The 17,921-nt window shown below is 38.6% G+C and overlaps 1 protein-coding gene across 1 annotated transcript; it reads right to left on the minus strand.

Moving 5' to 3' along the window:
- Positions 1–2,295: 2,295 nt before the first annotated feature.
- Positions 2,296–15,124, minus strand: LOC309400561 (vomeronasal type-2 receptor 26-like; the record flags this gene model as incomplete). Its single annotated transcript, XM_081969130.1, has 5 exons — positions 2,296–3,206; positions 3,765–3,891; positions 10,415–11,275; positions 12,765–13,056; positions 14,859–15,124. The coding sequence occupies 5 exons, from the start codon at positions 15,122–15,124 to the stop codon at positions 2,296–2,298; spliced, it is 2,457 nt and encodes an 818-aa protein (XP_081825256.1).
- Between the last annotated feature and the right edge of the window lie 2,797 nt (positions 15,125–17,921).

The raw sequence follows: 17,921 nt of genomic DNA on the forward strand, positions 1-17,921 counted from the left end.
ATGCAATGATGCACTGATGTAATAATCGGAATGAGTCAGCAAGGTTTTTGGCTGCTATCCCTTTAAGAGCCCGTGTAATATGAAGAGGCCCTGTTAGGGCATCTCTCTCCCACTGTGTGTTTTTCCCTGCTGTAATTGTTAATTGTTTGACCTCTGCCTATAGTATGTGCATGTATAGTATACATTCTTTTTAGATAAAACCATTATTTGTTACAAACCTGCATTTACTGTTATTGCTCCTGGGTTGTTTCACGTAGTAAAGCTGTGCACACTCTGACATACATTATTGGAGATATCTTGATGCACCTCTCTGTTCCATTTCATTTTGTTCCATTTCAGTCTTTCTTTCTTTTTTTCTATTTTAAAAGTATAATCTGTCTCCTATCCTTTTATGGTTTGAAAAATTCGGATGTGGGATCAAAATGTAGGCATAGATTTTATTTTGAATTTTCGAGCTTGTGTTCCAATACTAGTAATTTGTGAAGTTTTTACTTTTGTTATCAAAAACATATCTACTGCATATTCAACATTTTGATTAGAATGTTTTTTTTATATCTAGACCCGCGCCAGTCCGGCTTCCGCCCCGATCACAACACGGAGACGGCCTTGGTCGCGTTGGTGGATGATCTCTGGAGGGCCAGAGATAGAGGTTGTTCCTCTATCCTGGTCCTATTAGACCTCTCGGCGGCTTTTGATACCATCGACCATGGTATCCTGCTGCGCCGGCTGGAGGGGTTGGGGGTCCGGGGCACCGTTTTGCGGTGGTTCGGCTCCTACCTTTCTGGCCGGACGCAGCGTGTGTTGGCAGGAAAGGAGAGGTCGACCCTACGCCCCCTTACTTGTGGGGTACCACAGGGGTCGGTCCTCTCGCCACTCCTGTTCAACACATATATGAAGCCGCTGGGTGAGATCATCCGTGGTTTCGGGGTGGGATACCATCTGTACGCTGATGATACTCAGCTGTACTTTTCCACCCCGAACCACCCCAACGAGGCCGTCGAAGTGATGTCCCGGTGTGTGGAAGCCGTACGGATCTGGATGGATGACAACCGACTCAAGCTCAACCCCTCCAAGACGGAGTGGCTGTGGGTACCGGCTCCCCGGTTCAGCCAATTAATTCCATCATTGGCCATCGGGGGCATTCAACTTGCCCCCGTGGAGCGGGCACGCAATTTGGGCGTCCTCCTGGATGCCCGGCTGTCCATGGATGACCATGTGACAGCCGTGGCAAGGGGGGCGTTCCACCAGGTTCGCCTGGTGCGCCAATTGCGCCCCCTACTGGACCGGGACACCTTACGCACAGTCACTCATGCGCTGGTGACGTCTCGCTTGGACTACTGTAACGCTCTCTACATGGGGCTTCCCTTGAAATGCACCCGGAGGCTACAGTTGGTCCAGAATGCAGCCGCGTGGGTAATTATGGGGAGTACTAGGTACTCCCATGTGACACCGTTCCTGCGCGAGCTGCACTGGCTTCCTGTGGTCTATCGGGTGCGTTTCAAGGTTCTGATAACAATCTTTAAAGCGCTCCATGGCTCAGGACCTAGTTACTTGCAGGATCGTATTCTGCCCCATACATCCCTGCGACCAATCCGCTCGCACAGAGAGGGCCTCCTCCAGGTGCCATCCACCAGACAGTGTCGGGGAGTGGCGCCTAGGAGTAGAGCCTTCTCTGTGGCGGGCCCAGCCCTGTGGAATTACCTCCCTCCAGATATTAGGAATACCTCTGACCTCCGCTCCTTTCGTATTAAGCTCAAGACCCACCTATTCCAAGTAGCTGGCCTGGCTCAACTTTGATCTAACTATATCGCTCCTGACGGGTTTTTATCTGGGTATTTTAATTGTATTCAATTATTTAGGGGTTTTTTAAACATTGCATTTTAATTGTTTTATTCATTAGCCGACCTCCTCCTTGTACATGTCTTGGTATATGTCTTTGTTATATGTATGTCTTGTCTATATATTTATTTCATATGTTTTATTGTACGCCGCCCCGAGTCCTTCGGGAGAGGGTGCGGCTAAGAAATAAATATTTATTATATTATTATTATATACTGTATATAAAAAGCAACAATCTGAAATATCTGAAAAGCTTTCTAAAGTTTATATTCAATTGAACACAATTAAAGTAATTGTACAAGAATTACCATAGATTTTTTTTCCATGTAATTCATCAGGAAATAATTCTGGAGAATTCCTAAGAGGTTACCTCTTGAAAAGTGATATTAGATTATGCCATTGAGTATTTCTATTTTTCCAAAGGTAACATAAACTATTGTTTCTCTTTATGCTATTTTATGCAATTCTGTTATTTTGTCTTCTTAGCTGATCTTTGTTGTTCATATCAGGCCTTAAAACTATGATATAACATTTGGGGAAAAATATGCAAACCAATAACCCAGCACTAGAGGCTATAATGGAGAAGATCTCCACAGCAACCATATATTTTCCTTTTGTGCTCAGATATGTTGGAATAAAGGACAACCACACACTGCAGAAGACCAACATGCTGAAGGTTATAAATTTGGTTTCATTGAAGGCATCGGGCAATTTCCTTGCTAGGAAAGCCACCGTGAAACTAACAAAAGCGAGGAAACCCAAAAAACCCAAGACACAGTAGAAAAAGAAGTTGGATCCCTCGTTGCACACCAAAACTATTTCTTGTGCCATTAAATTCATGTCAGCCTCTGGGAATGGAGGAGAGCTTGTCAACCATGTAGCACAAATACTTTCTTGAATAAATGAGCAGCCAAACACCATCATCATGGCTAACCTTTTCCCCACCCATTTGGTCATCATGGACCCTGGTTTGGTGGCCATGAAAGCTAGAACCACAATTAAGGTTTTGGCCAAAATACAAGAAATGGCCACTGAGAAGATGATGCCAAAGGCAGTTTGGCGAAAAATACATGTCACTTTGTTGGGTTGCCCAATGAATAGAAAAACACAAAGAAATGATAACAGAAGAACCATAAGAAGAGCATATGTGAGATCCCTGTTGTTGGCTTTGACAATGGGAGTGTCCTGATGCTTAATAAAGATCCAGAAGACCCCAACTGTAACCAAAGAAAAGAAAAGATCTGAACTGGTAAAAATGGTCCCCAAGGTTTCTTCATACTTCAAGAATGTTATAACTTTGGGGAGACATATATCCTGCTTGTTGCCTGGGTACTGATCTTCTGCACACTGAAAACAGTCATCCAAGTCTAGAAAATAAAATAGTACTTTATAAATTACATAATTCAATAATACAATATTCAAAATAAGATCAAATGCATTGGTGTAGTTGACATAACTTTGGCATTGCAAAATTATTTGTTCAGGGATGTACTACTTATCAAAATCTAGGCAATTTATTTGTTTGTATCCATGTTCCATTGGATTAATTTCCTATGTTGACTCCTTTATCATCTGCACAATTTTCTAAATGTTTTCAGGCACACTTTACTCACAGATTGATTTAAATCAGCGGTGGGTTCCGGCAAACACTACTGCTGGTTCGCTCGTGTGTGCGCTGTGAATGCGTGCTTGATGCATGATGCATGCACAGTGCAATAAACATTGTTCTGTGCATGCGCAGAAGTAAAAAACAAAATGGTGGTGCCTACAGTGGCTGCCAGAGAACCAGTTTAGGGGCGTGGCAGGCCTGTAGCAACCGAGGCTGCCATATTACTACTGTTTCAGTTGAACTGGTCCAAACCAGTAGGAACCCATCACTGATTTAAATGTATTTTAAGTGAAAAAAAAATGAAGTTATGTCTTACCCTCCACGTTGGAGATTTTGCCTTGTGGACATTTATGACAATTATAGCAACAAAATGGCTTCCCTTCTATCTTGCTCTTGCTGTAACCTAAATGACACTTCCCATTACACAGAGAAAGTGGCTGGACCTGCTCATAAAAGAAAGAATTGGATTAATATAAATGATATCTAGCCAAATTTGTTCATATATATTAGAGTCATGATAAGATTGAACAATAAAGATACAGAGGAAGATGAGGAGTTAGGCAATTTTTGTTTATACATGTTTGAACAGTAAATTTGGATCAATGTGATAGAGATTACTAATAGCATTATTGTGAATTGGATTAATAAAAAAATGGATAAGAAGTCAAGCTCAAAAGATGAGAAGAGATGACATTAGACCTTTTCCTTTTATGTATGATTAAATAATATAATGAGGATTATATAAATTTGATAAATGCAATACTGACTATTAACAATTAGCGTGAATTGGATCAATATGAATGATACTTAGTCACATTTGTTTATATAAAACATAGATGAAGATAGAGATAAAGATAAGGAGTTAAGCATTTCTTGTTTATGCATGTTTGAATAATACAATGTAAAGATAAAGGTTCCCCTCGAACATATGTGCTAATCATTCCTGACTCTAGGGGGCAGTGTTCATCTCTATTTCAAAGCCGAAGAGCCAGCGCTGTCTGACGACAGACATGATAATGTGGCCATATGACTAAATGCTGAAGGCACATAGAACGCTGTTACCTTCCCAACAAAAGTGTTCCCTATTTTTCTACTTGCATTTTTACGTGCTTTCGAACTGCAAGGTTGGCAGAAGCTAGGACAAGTAATGGGAGCTCACACCATTATGCAGTGCTAGGGATTCAAACTACTGACCTTTCTGATTGACAAGCTCAACGTCTTGAGCCATGGTGTTCCAGAATAATATAATGAGGATTACTTAAATTTTACAAATGGGATAGATATTACTAATAGTATTATTATGAATTGGACTAATATGAATGATACTTAGAACCAACTCTGTTCACATACAATACGGATGTATATTATTAAAAATAAAATAAAATATATATTTTTTAAAAAATAAAAGAAAGAATAGAATGGTTTGCTTTGGAGAAATTTGCATCTGGTACCAATATATTAGGAATTGTCTATCCAGTCTGTTTCCCTACCACCATTTATTTTTTCAATATTAGGTGATGGAGAAAGATGCTATTATCAAATAGTGATATCAGTGACCCCAATTACCTCTTCAATAAACTCAGGCTTTTAATGCAAAATAATGTAATTTTCATGAGGGAAAATGTAGAATTTCATTTGTAACTGTAGTAAAAATTCTAACATCACTTCTTTATATATATATATATATATATATATATATATATATATATATATATATATATATATATATATATATATATATATATATATATATATATCTTTTTTTCTATTTCTTTTTCTGTTTTTTTTACTTTTCACTTCACATTAGTCTTTTGCTTTTCTTTAACTCTATCTTTATATTATTTTATCTTTTATTTCTGAATATTTAAAAAATATAGATTTAAAAAAAAACAATTCTGATTTCCATTGATGTCTTTGAGAGGTTACTCCTTTTTCTATTCAGTGCAAACTGGTTGAAGTTTTTTTTTCTTCTAATAGGACAGAACTTGGAAAAGTGGAGCAACAAGTAGGAAAAAGAAGAAAAAAACTAGAAATATTGATGAATATTTGCAGGGGCAAGATGAATGTTTTTGTCTCATATGGTAGATAGATCAAATTATTAATATCCTTCCCCAAAGATTACTTCAGATGAAATCAGATTGGTCAAGGGTTCATTGACACATCTTTCCTTTTGCATGTTGATGTGGCTTTCTTCATTTGAAACATTTCCCCTTCATTTTGAATTCTGAGTCAACAAAACAATGTTGTTTTCTCATATCTCTAATATCTCTCTTGAAATATTTATTAATCCTAGTATACCCCCATTGGATCTCTAATGCAGGGGTCACCAACTGGTGGTCCAGGGACCACTGGTGGTCCATGAGAAATTTTGGTGGTCCACAGAAAAAACTATTTGCATTTTTATATTGCACTAAATCAGGGGTCCTCAAACTACTTTCCCTGGGATGGATATGTGCAATGAATGTTTGTGTTGCTGCAGAGAATCTTCCCCCTTTGGAGTCTTCTTGTGTGGGTCAGAGGGGGGCATAAATTCTGACTTGGGGTCTGCTTTGGCCTCCTGGTGCAGGGCTTTGGGCCAAGGCTGGAGGGAAGTGTCACTGGTGGTGAAGAGCTAGGGGACCTTGTTCTTCATGGCCTGGAACTGGCTGACCATCTCAGCCCACTGAGCCTCCAGGCACCAGTACCTGGACTTGCACTCCCACAGGTCTTATCTCTGCTTGGAAAGCCTATGCTTGTAGTACTCAGTGAGCTGCTTCTACTGAGCCTCCTTCTTGGTTAGATCCAATTTGAACTGAGCTGTTTTGCCAACTCTTTCTCATGGTGGCTACTTAATTCCAACAACTGCTTCCTGTTGGGTCCTAAGGTGCTGGGTGGGGAGGGGAGGGGTGAGTAGAGCTCACTGTGAGTGATATTGAGTTGGCCACACCCATCCAGTCACATGACTATGTAGGCACACCCACCCAACTGGTCATTAGGTAGATCATATTGGTGGTCTGTGGAATTTAAAGTTATGAATTTAGTGGTCCCTTAGGTCCAAAAGGTTGTTGACCCCTGCTCTAATGGAAATGGTTAGCTAAGCCAATGTTCAGGGACAAATGTAGGTGAATGTCAACCTGGCTTCCAAGATAGTTTTCAAAACAATGAAATGATGATTAAACACAGGCCAAAAGATGAATCAAGGATACCTGATTAAAGCTATGTGGCCATACAATAGCATGATCAATGGTTAGTATTTTCTCTTGGGAGCCAGTATGGTCTGTCTTCCCAACTCTGATTCTCAGGAAAGAAAGATTTGAAAAGGTGATCCAGTTCATAATATCAAATCCAGTTTCTAACTCTCCATTTTGGTTGAAAGAAACTTTTTCTCCCGCACTGTTGTTAAATGAGACACTTCTCACAAAAAGGTTGAGCTAAATTGGAAATGAGGTCTGGATGGGGGACAACAGACTCAAACTCAACCCCTCCAAGACCGAGTGGCTGTGGTTGCCGGCACCTCGGTTCAGCCAGCTGACTCCATCGCTGGCCATAGGGGGCGAACAGTTGTCCCCTGTGGAGCGGGCGCGCAATTTGGGTGTCCTCCTTGATGCCCGGCTGTCAATGGAGGACCATGTGGCAGCCGTGGCAAGGGGGGCATTCCACCAGGTTCGCCTGGTGCGCCAATTGCGCCCCCTACTGGACCGGAGTGCCTTGCGCACGGTCACTCATGCGCTGGTGACGTCTCGCCTGGACTACTGCAACGCCCTCTACATGGGGCTTCCCTTGGGACGCGTCCGGAGACTGCAGCTAGTTCAGAACGCAGCCGCGCGGGTTATTATGGGAAGTACCCGTTACTCCCACGTAACACCTCTCCTGCGCGAGCTGCACTGGCTACCTGTAGCCTTTCGGGTGCATTTCAAGGTATTGATCACCATCTTTAAAGCGCTCCATGGCGGAGGACCTAGTTATCTGCAGGATCGCATCCTACCACACACGTCCCTGCGACCTATCCGCTCACACAGGGAGGGCCTTCTCCTGGTGCCGTCCGCTAGGCAATGCCAGCGGGCGACACCTAGGAGTAGATCCTTCTCTGTGATGGGCCCAACCCTCTGGAATGACCTCCCCCCCGACATTAGAACCACTACTGACCTCCGCTCCTTCCGACAGAAACTGAAGACACACCTGTTCCGACTGGCTGGTTTGGCATAATTTACAACGTCTACCCCCCCCTGGCATATACTTTTTACTGGCTTTTAGAGGGATAGTGTATAAATTGTATGATATTTTAAATTTTATATTGTTTATTTATTAGCTGTACAGTTTTGGTCTATTTTATCCTCCTCCTATGCATACATGTATTTTATTTGGTGTTTTTTAATACGGACTGTACACCGCCCCGAGTCCCTTTCGGGAGAGGGGGCGGTATATAAGTGCTAATAATAAATAAATAAATAAATAAATAAATGAAGAAAAGTTAAAAATGATTACTCAGAATGAAAAATTCTTGGAAGAGTATCAATAACAAACTTTACAAATGTTTTATATTGGACAGTTGATGATATTACAGTGTCGTTAATTAATACTTACCATTGCCCAATAGGCCATTATCATGATTTATAATGCATCCAGAAAACAAAATATGAACCAGAACATTTAAATGAAATACAAGAAATAACAGGAAATAGATAATAAAATGTATAAATTCCAACCTATGTTCAAGAAGATAAAGATATCAAACAGAACAATTCTATGATGATGAAGTGATAGAAATTGCGGAAATGGTAGTTATTCTGATTACAAAAATAAGTTTTTTCATATAAGTCTTTCAAGAGAAACTCAGTTCTGATTACTCAACAAAATGAACAGTTATATTCAGTTGCTTCACAGGATATTATCTATTACTACTTTGTGATTCCCGCTTTCTCCATTTAAAAATAATCCCTAGAAAGTAGGGGCCTGTTAACTGACCATAGTTTAAAACAATAGTAAAAAAAAATTAAGGAGTTGTAAGAGTTTCTTTTTGCCTCATGAACCTGTGAGCAATAATCTTTCACTTTTGTGTGACAGAATAGATGTTTCTATTCCCACATCTTGATTAAAGTAACCAAGAAAATTTTTGCAAGGACAAAATCTGTGTGACAAGATTCGTATCTGAAATGTTTTCACTCAATCATTTTTTAAATTAGTTTGAAGTTGAAATCTTAGCCTGGAGAGTGGTGGGTTTCAATTTTTTTTAGAACCTCTTCTGTAGGTATGGCCTGCTTTGTGGGAGTGGCTTGCCGTCCCTGTGACTGGATGGGAGTGGCTTGCCAGCCATGTGACCAAGTGGTAGTGGCTTGGTAGTCATCTGACTGGGTGGGCGTCGCCAGCTTGTAAAATGTGGTGAAACTCACTTAACAATGCTCTTGCTTAGCAACCAAAATGTTGGCTCAGAAACTCTGGCATTTGAAGCATGCAAGTCTTAAAGCTGTCAAGTTACAAGACCCTTGCACCCCTAACCCTTTAGAAAAGAAACCCAGGGATGTTCAAACTTGACAGCTTTAAGACTTGTGGACTTCAACTCCCTGAATTCCTCCTCCAGTCATGTTGGCTCAGGAACTCTGGCATTGAAGTGTGCAAGCCTTAAAGCTGTCAAGTTACAAGACCCTTGCACCCCTAACCCTTAAAAAAAACCCAGGGATGATCAAACTTGACAGCTTTAAGACTTTAAGGTTTAGATAGGACTCTTAGAGGCGGGTGGGGCCTTTGATGAGTCAGCCAATCAGTGAGCGGCAGGCGGGGCAAGAGTGGTGCGGAAGGGGGGGAGGGATCTGGAACCGGTTCTAAATGGCACTGTAGATTTGTGGAGCCTCTTCTATAGAAGAGGTTACAACTGGTAGGAACCCACCCCTGGCCTGGAGGATCATTTACATATGTTGTGTGAATTATATTTCATTTCATTTCTTCTTCTTCTTCTTCTTCTTCTTCTTCTTCTTCTTCTTCTTCTTCTTCTTCTTTTTCTTCTTCTTCCTTCTTCTTCTTCTTCTTCTTCTTCTTCTTCTTCTTCTTCTTCTTCTTCTTCTCTTCCTCCTCCCTCCCCCCCTCTCTCTGTATTTCTGTGAGAAAGAGATAATGTATTTACAAAGATAAACACAACCATTCTTCCCCCAGAAATTTAACTTTAGACCACTCTGTATCTTTGCTCTACTTAATTCTCTTTTTCAGATGATGGAATGAAAAAAAATGGCACCATATGAACCCTTATGAGATTTAATACTGATCTATAGGGTTGCTGGTCTCCTTCCAAATTCCATAATCCTTGAGTCTGAATTTATCAAAGTAGATACCTGAGATAACGGCAGTAGAGAACTGGCTGATGATACCTCTCATTGTGCTGAAAGGTGGAAAAAGCAACATGATAATATATTGAAATAATATTTTTAAAAATGCATTGGATAAGAATAAAATGGAAGAAACAGGCACATAAGATTAAATTCTAAAAAAGAAAATTATATTTAGCATAATGTCACAACATGGTACCCACAAACTATCACAACAGATATGACAAACCCACCATACTACAGAATAGAATAGAATAACAGTGTTGGAAGGGACCTTGAAGGTCTTCTAGTCCAACCCCCTGCTTAGGCAGGAAACCCTACACCACTTCAGAAAAATGGATATCCAACATCTTCTTAAAAACGTCCAGTGTTGGAGCATTCACAACTTCTGGAGGCAAGTTGTTCTACTGATTCATTGTTCTAACAGTCCGGAATTTATCCCCTTGTCCAAATCATTGATGAAGATGTTGAAAAGTACTGGGCCTAAAACAGTGCCTTGGGGTACTCCACTGCATACTTCCCTCCATGTAGATGCAGTTCCCTTGAGGACTACATGTTGAGTGTGGTTGGTCAGCCAGTTACGAATCCATCTGGTGGTAATGCTGTCTAACCCACATTTTTCTACTTTATCTAGTAGTAGGTTAGGGTCTAGCATAGGCTAGGACATTACCTTCCATAATGGTTGCTTCAGAAAGTTCAGTTTGGTTTCATAGTCATCTGCTCTGTATTTTCTTACAGATGAATGGAAGTCATGCAAAGCATGTGCCACCACATAGGCTGCATTATAGATGCTGTAGCTGTGGCCAGTCATCTGCATTTCAAACACAGATGTAGGAAGGGTCTCCAGTTTCTCCTGTCCATTGCAGAGGACCTCATCTTCCTCTTCAATCATATTGATGCGGAAAGAACACTCAAATGCCTTTTTCCAGAAGAGCCTGAGAAAGCCATCTCCTTTTTCCAAGGTAGGGTTTTTGGACTGAAGAAATTTCTGAAATCCTAAAATCTTCTCTGAGTGAATTGCAAAGGATAAAGCACCATGGAGGAAGACAATGTCAATATTTCTTATAAAGGGAACGGATGTGAAATCCATTTGGGCTATCATAATCCATACTTTATGTTTGTTCCGTAGTGGTATGCTCTCATCTTTCAGCCTGTTGGAAAGTATTCGTAGAAGTATTATGTGATCAGTTTCACCATGAAGAACCACAACGTTAACAGTGCTTCTCATAGCTTTATAATATACTTTACTTCCTTCTTCTAGTGAATCAACCAGACCATTGGAATAAGAACTTTTGGGAAAATTTTCAATAAAGGCAAAACAAATGCCTCTCCTGGCAAACATGGGAACTACATTTTGCACAAACCTCTGCCCATTCTCATTATTTACAGTATATGCACCAATCCATGTCCATTTGAAATGAAGCAATAATTTGACTATACCCATGTACTGATGTTCTGCACTTGGGAAAATCTGTTGGTAGAAAGCATTCTGATTCTTGACATCTGTTTCTGGAACAAACCCATATATTATCTAAAAATAATGAAGAAATGAGAAAATATACATTTTCAGATAAAATGTTGATAATGATGGCCCTTCAACACTGCTGCTCCAAATTAGAAATTAAATTGATATTTCAAATTTTGAATCCAGTTGTATTTCATGTCTGTATTGAGGAAGGCTTCGGAACTAAAAAGATGCAGAATTTCCCCATGATCCTATGAATGAACAGGCTTTGGAAATGGAAATGGAATGTGTAGATATAGAAATAGCAATAAGCACTTAGACCTATACACCACTTCATAGTGCTTTTACAGCCCTCTCTAAGCAGTTTACAGAGTCAGCTTATTGCCACCAACAATCTGGGTCCTCATTTTATCCACCTCGGAAGGATGGAAGGTTGAGTCAACCTTGAACTGATGAGATCTGAACTGCCAAACTGCAGCTAGCAGTCAACTGAAGTAGCCTGCACTCTTAACTACTGTGACACATCAGCTCCTCCTTTAAAATGTATCATTTTAAAGCATATAAAAAGGGGATAACAGCTGCATTAGCAAAATTGGTCTTTTGTACCAGTGATTAACCAACTTTTCTAAGCATTTGCATGAGTTTACATCTCATGGAATTAAGATATCCCATATCATATTAATGTAGCGGAATTTAGATAATTAGATAATTCCTATTGCAAGGGTTTTCTTTGCCATTATCTCAAAATAAGGTATTCAACAGAATCTTTTTTATTACGATTTTCAGTTCTTGTTACTTTGACAGATTATGATTGAATATTGATGTAATCTTAGTGTGAGAGAGGACAAAATATTTACAGCATTTATAACTGCTCTAAGGAAGATTGGAAGCCACTTCTATAAGTTTTGTTTTCCTTTTCAGTTGTTGTCTTTCTCTTGTTTCATTCCTGTTTACTTATCAATTTTGTATTACTTGATCTTTCATCTTTAAATGTATTTTGCTTTTACTTTGCAAAAAACTTTTTCATAAAAAAATAATTTTTAAAAATTATGATGGAAAATGTACATCTATTTTTTACAAACAGATATAAAGTGAAGAGAGAGAGAAAGAGGGAGAGGGAGGGAGATTCATTTATCACCAAGGCTCAATTTCTGTTTCTAAAGCTGCCCGGGAACAGTTCAAGCATTCAGTGTTAATAATTCAAATATATCTTGTTCAGATAAAAATACAGTGCTGTGAAATCATCATCATCCTTAAAAAGAACTTGATAGGTAGACAAAAATGCAAATCCAGTCTGAACATCTGGCTGACTGTGTACCATAATAATAACAAAAAGGATTTTGTCCACCTGTCTGACATCTCTTTTTAAGTTTGTATAAGACCTTAAGTTTGTATAAGACCAAAACATTAGTCAGGTCAAAGCATTAATCTTCTACTCTGTTACTTCAACATACTGCAGGACAAATATTTTACAGTTTCCAAAATTCTTTATGCCAATCATAATATTTTTCATTCCTGTGTCACCTAATTTAAAAAAAAAAACACTTTATTTTACTTGTGGCATCTTGTACAATGACAGAATTGTAGCCATATGCAGAGACACTTCAGAAGTTGGACCTCCAATGACTGCTGTTGGTCTGTTTTGAATTTCACAATTGTAGTTAGGGATAACTCTGCTTTGTGTAGAAAAGAGTTCCAATGAGGCACGAAAAGTCCAACCTGGAGAGAAATACGAGTTATAGATATGGAAGCCTAGAGTATAATTGGGTAAAATGTGGGGATTCTCATTGATCTCCTTGATTGCAAACTCTAAGGCTAGGATATGTTGGTAGAGTGGAGTCATAAACCTGAAATGAAAATTACACACAATATCACAACCAATTCACTTCAAACCTTGATACATCATATAATTGAGTTTAATAGAATATTTCACATGCACGGATATGACAAAATATTGTTAAAAGTCATGATAACTTTTCCAGATTGAGAAGTCTAATACTCAAGGTCTTTCAAGAAATAGTTTAAGATTAATAGTTTAAGCAACTTAGAATTGAGGAGAATTTTCCTAACAGTTAGAACAATTAATCAGTGGAACAACTTGCCTCCAGAAGTTGTGAATGCTCCAACACTGGAAGTTTTTAAGAGGATGTTGGATAACCATTTGTCTGAGGTGGTGTAGGGTTTCCTGCCTAGGCAGAGGGTTGGACAAGAAGACCTCCAAGATCCCTTCCAACTCTGTTATTCTATTCTATTACTCATGTTAAGCTTTATTTGCAACCATTTTTTCCAGTGAATGCTTTCCCAAGGACACTATTTTTCTCTGCACTTTGGAGTACGTTCCTCATAGATGGTCTAAAAATGATATTGAAGAGTGTGGAGGAACCATTCATAAATAAATTCCGAAAAAAATAAGAGATAACAGGAAGAAATATTCCTCTTTATCAAATAAATTATATAATAAAGGAGTTTGGTTTAGATGGTTATTGCCAGAAGGAATGTTGATTTTCTGGGAGGGTAGCAGAATTAGATTTAATACAGTTGCGGAGGCAGAGGCCTTCATTAAAAAATACAGTGCTCTCCTAGATGAAACAGGGGACAGTATACAAGACATGAAGGAGGGAGGGGCCGTGGCTCTGCCAGAAGACAGGGGGAAGGAAGCAATATTGAAAAGACTCAGGTCACAAAAATAAATATATTTGAAACATTATTGCAATTGTTGATATAATGTAATTGCTGGAAGCGACACAAGAGATGATTGAACATATGGTTGATACAATGTAAAACAAAAAGCTGTTACTGTTTATCTTTTACTTTTTGGTTTTCTCTTTTGTAAAAGTTGTGAAATTTGGGGGGATTTCTACCTTTGGCACGATGTAGCTGTCAAAAAGTTTTGTATACCTACTTACCCTTTCCTATAAATGTTTTTGAAAACTAATAAAATTCTTATATATAAAAAAAGAGTGTGAGTTTAATATAAAATGCATGCAAAGTTTATGAATCTTTTGTCAACTCTATCCTGTTCAATATCCCAAATGCAAACATGAAAATATGCAGCATTGACACTAGTGAAAGATTCACTGTTAAATGTATGGAGAAGATACATAACAGGGTTATGCCTACAAAAGTTTCTTTTGATGGAAAGTTAGATTTATGCCACTGTACATTTTTGTCTATTTGTTTTTTTTTAAAGGAAGAGAAATAGCGTACCATAGTAAACCATTTTAATTTCCCGTGTTTATGAATATGTTTTGCCACACATAATCTGACAAAAATAATATTCTTGGTTGAGAATCTCTTATTTTCTCACCTATCCGCTAAGCATTTCCTTTGGCTTTGTGATATTTCCCTGCCTCCCCCTCAAATGCACATTTCCATTTGTACAATTATTTAATTATGGCAAAAAGGGTGAAGTAATCAAATGTAAAAAGGACAATGTACTTAAAAAAGGAATATGAGAAACTGATGATGAAGATGGTGACAGTGGTGGAGGGGGAATCAGATGCTAGTCAGCAAAAGTAGAGCTGATAATAAATATCAAACTTTGCTTCAATAGGACCAAAGGTAACATGAATTTATAAATACAATTTGATAAAATCAGTACATTTTCTGTGTGTTTAAGGCTGGTTGCATCGTGGTTTAAAGACCTTACACAATGTCTTCAAAGATTTCCTTGGAGGGACGTTCCATGAAGTTTATCATTGCATAAAAAATGTAGATCTGAGAGAGAATGTCCACAACAATAAGATCTCCTGACTGATATTGCTTGTGAAGAAAAGGCAGAGGGTCACTGATGCTGCATTTAGTCCTGGAAATCATGCACACCGCTCGGGGCAAAAACACTAAAAGAAAGGCTACAAATGTCACCATCTTCAGTAAAAACATTTTTTCTGAAACCCAATTCACCTGTCCCGACATCTTCCTTCTTTAGGTAGCATGGCTCAATTGAAACAGCTACTTGGCCAGTGGTGTCTTTTCACTGGGTGGTAAAAATAATCTATGAACCCATTCCTGAAGACCAATTACTATAGCTCAGAAATATAAAAGGGAATAGTTGCCCTACAGGTAAAAAAGCTCCCCTGGGAAAAGGAGGCAATGATTGTAGTGGAGGAATTACCAGCCCAGCATCAAAGATCTTAGTAAAAATGTCTTTAAGTATATAAACATGTTTTTCACAAAACTATGTGACAATCAAAAGTGCAGAAACATATTAAATTGGTTAAAGGTTATTCATTAAAAAAAACTCTAGGCCAGGTAACTTTTTAAATTGAATTGAATAGAATTCTTTATTGGCCAAGTGACACAAGGAATTTGTCTTTGGTGAATTTGCGCTCAGAGTACATAAAAAGCCAAGATACATTTATCTAGAATCATAAGGTGCAACACATAATGATAGTCATAGGGTACAAATAAGCAATCAGGAAACAATCAATATCAATATAAATTGTAAGGATACAAGCAACAAAATTACAGTCCTGCAGTCATAATTGGGACGAGATGGGTAATAGGAACAAAGAGAAGACTAATAGGAATAGTAATGTGAATACTTTGTACAGTAGTGAGGGGAATTATTTGTTTAGCAGAGTGATAGCATTCAGGAAAATCTGTTCTTGTGTCTAGTTGTCTTGTTGTGCAGTGCTCTATAGCATTGTTTTGAGGTAGGATAATGCATGCTTATACATATGGAGAGCAAAAGAAAGATTTCTTAATGAGAACTAAGGAAGAACTAGAACTGCCCAAAGTTACTCAAGTGAGTGTAGACATTTAATAATTAACTAAATTAGAGAAAGAAAGAAAGAAAGAAAGAAAGAAAGAAAGAAAGAAAGAAAGAAGGAAGGAAGGAAGGAAGGAAGGAAGGAAGGAAGGAAGGAAGGAAGGACTTGCCAGTAGTTCAATAGGAAATGAGATTTTTGCAATTTTTGTTCCAGAAAGAAAGAAAGAAAATGCACTAATATGCAGGATATTAGATAATATTAGATATCTGAGTTGACAAAATTATGATAAAAGGATTGTACATGCCAAAATATTTTTTGGAGAAACAAATAAAGAAGGCATATGAGACAATCAACATCTTTAAAGGAATATAATTCATAAGGGAAGAAGAAAACAACACACTACCTTTCCTGGATAGCAAAGCATTAGCAGAGGAAGAAGCAGGAAATTAGAAACAGAAACCTATTGAAAAACTACCCACAATAACCAAGAGGTCCACTACTAAAGTAACAACCCAACTTCAATAAGAAGAGTTCTGGAACAAAATTATTCACATGAACATGAATTCAGAATATCAGAAAAAGAAGCAGATGATCTTCAACATCTTCAATAAAAGAGATACCTATGCAATTTTAACAAAAAGTGTCTCTTCACTTAATTAACTATAACATAAACAACACAAACTATGAAATGTCCAACACTGTCATACGTCAAAAAATATCTCAGAAACAACCAACAGACAAATTTTGATTACATGATATCATCATATCACACAAATCAACTAAAGCCTTCTAAAATATTTTAAGTAAACCAGAAGACAGCAGGCAGAAGGCAGAAGGCAGAGGACGGAGACGGAGAAAAAGAAGAAGAAGAAGAAGAAGAAGAAGAAGAAGAAGAAGAAGAAGAAGAAGAAGAAGAAGAAGAAGAAGAAGAGGAAGAGGAAGAGGAGAGGAAGAGGAGGAGGAGAAAGAAGAAGAAGAAGAAGAAGAAGAAGAAGAAGAAGAAGAAGAAGAAGAAGAAGAAGAAGAAAAGAAGAAGAGAAAGAGGAGGAGGAGGAGCATGTGATATAATGTAAGGATTGTAATGTCTATAATGCAAAACAGAGAGAAGATCACAGGTTGAGAAATTATCAGTATACTGATGACACACAGCTGTATAACTCAATCCATACTGAGTTAAGTGATGCTGTGACCTCCCTCTCATAGTGCCTGGAGGCTGTTAAGGGTTAGAGGGGGAACAATAGGCTGAAACTAAGACAGAATGGCTCTGAGTTTGGAGTTCTTTGGTCCATGGAAAATTGTCATCTCTGGTCTTGGGTCAGGTGGCACTACACCCAGACAGATCCAGTGCATAAACTGGAGGTCCTCCTGCATTTATAATTGCTGTTCAAGGAACAGGTAGCAGTTGTATCCAAGAAGTCATTTTTACAATTGTGGGTTGTACACTGGTTATATCTTTTTCTGGACCAACAATCCCTGCTCATAGTTACCTGTGCCTTAGATACATGCTGTCTTGACTATTGCAATTGTCGGTACATCGGATTGCCTTTGGAATGTATCTAGAAGTTTCAACTGGTTTAAAGTATAAAATGGCCTGCATGGTTTTCTTGAAGCCTAGATTTCATATGTGTCACCTCTTCTGCAGAAGCTGTATTGGCTGCTGATGTGGTTTTGGGTCCAATTGAAGGTAGTGGTTGTACCTAAAAAGCCCTGTATGGCTTGGGACCATGTTTTTTAAAGCATCATCTTTTTCCAGTCATATCTACATGATCCACCAGGGTGGGGAGGCAGGGAATGATATGTTTCCCTCTCCTGAGGAAATCCAATTTGTGGGATCAAGAAGAAAGGACTTCTTCATAGTGGCTCCCTCACTGTGGAACATCATCTCTATAAAGATAAGATTGGTCCCTATTTTGACACTTTTTTTCAAGGCTCTGAAGACATCAGGAGTGGGCTGCTATGGGTTTGACCAGGTTCGGGAGAACCTATAGCTAACATTATGA

The sequence above is a fragment of the Natrix helvetica genome (assembly GCF_964273705.1).
Source record: "Natrix helvetica genome assembly, chromosome: W".
Lineage (NCBI taxonomy): Eukaryota > Metazoa > Chordata > Lepidosauria > Squamata > Natricidae > Natrix > Natrix helvetica.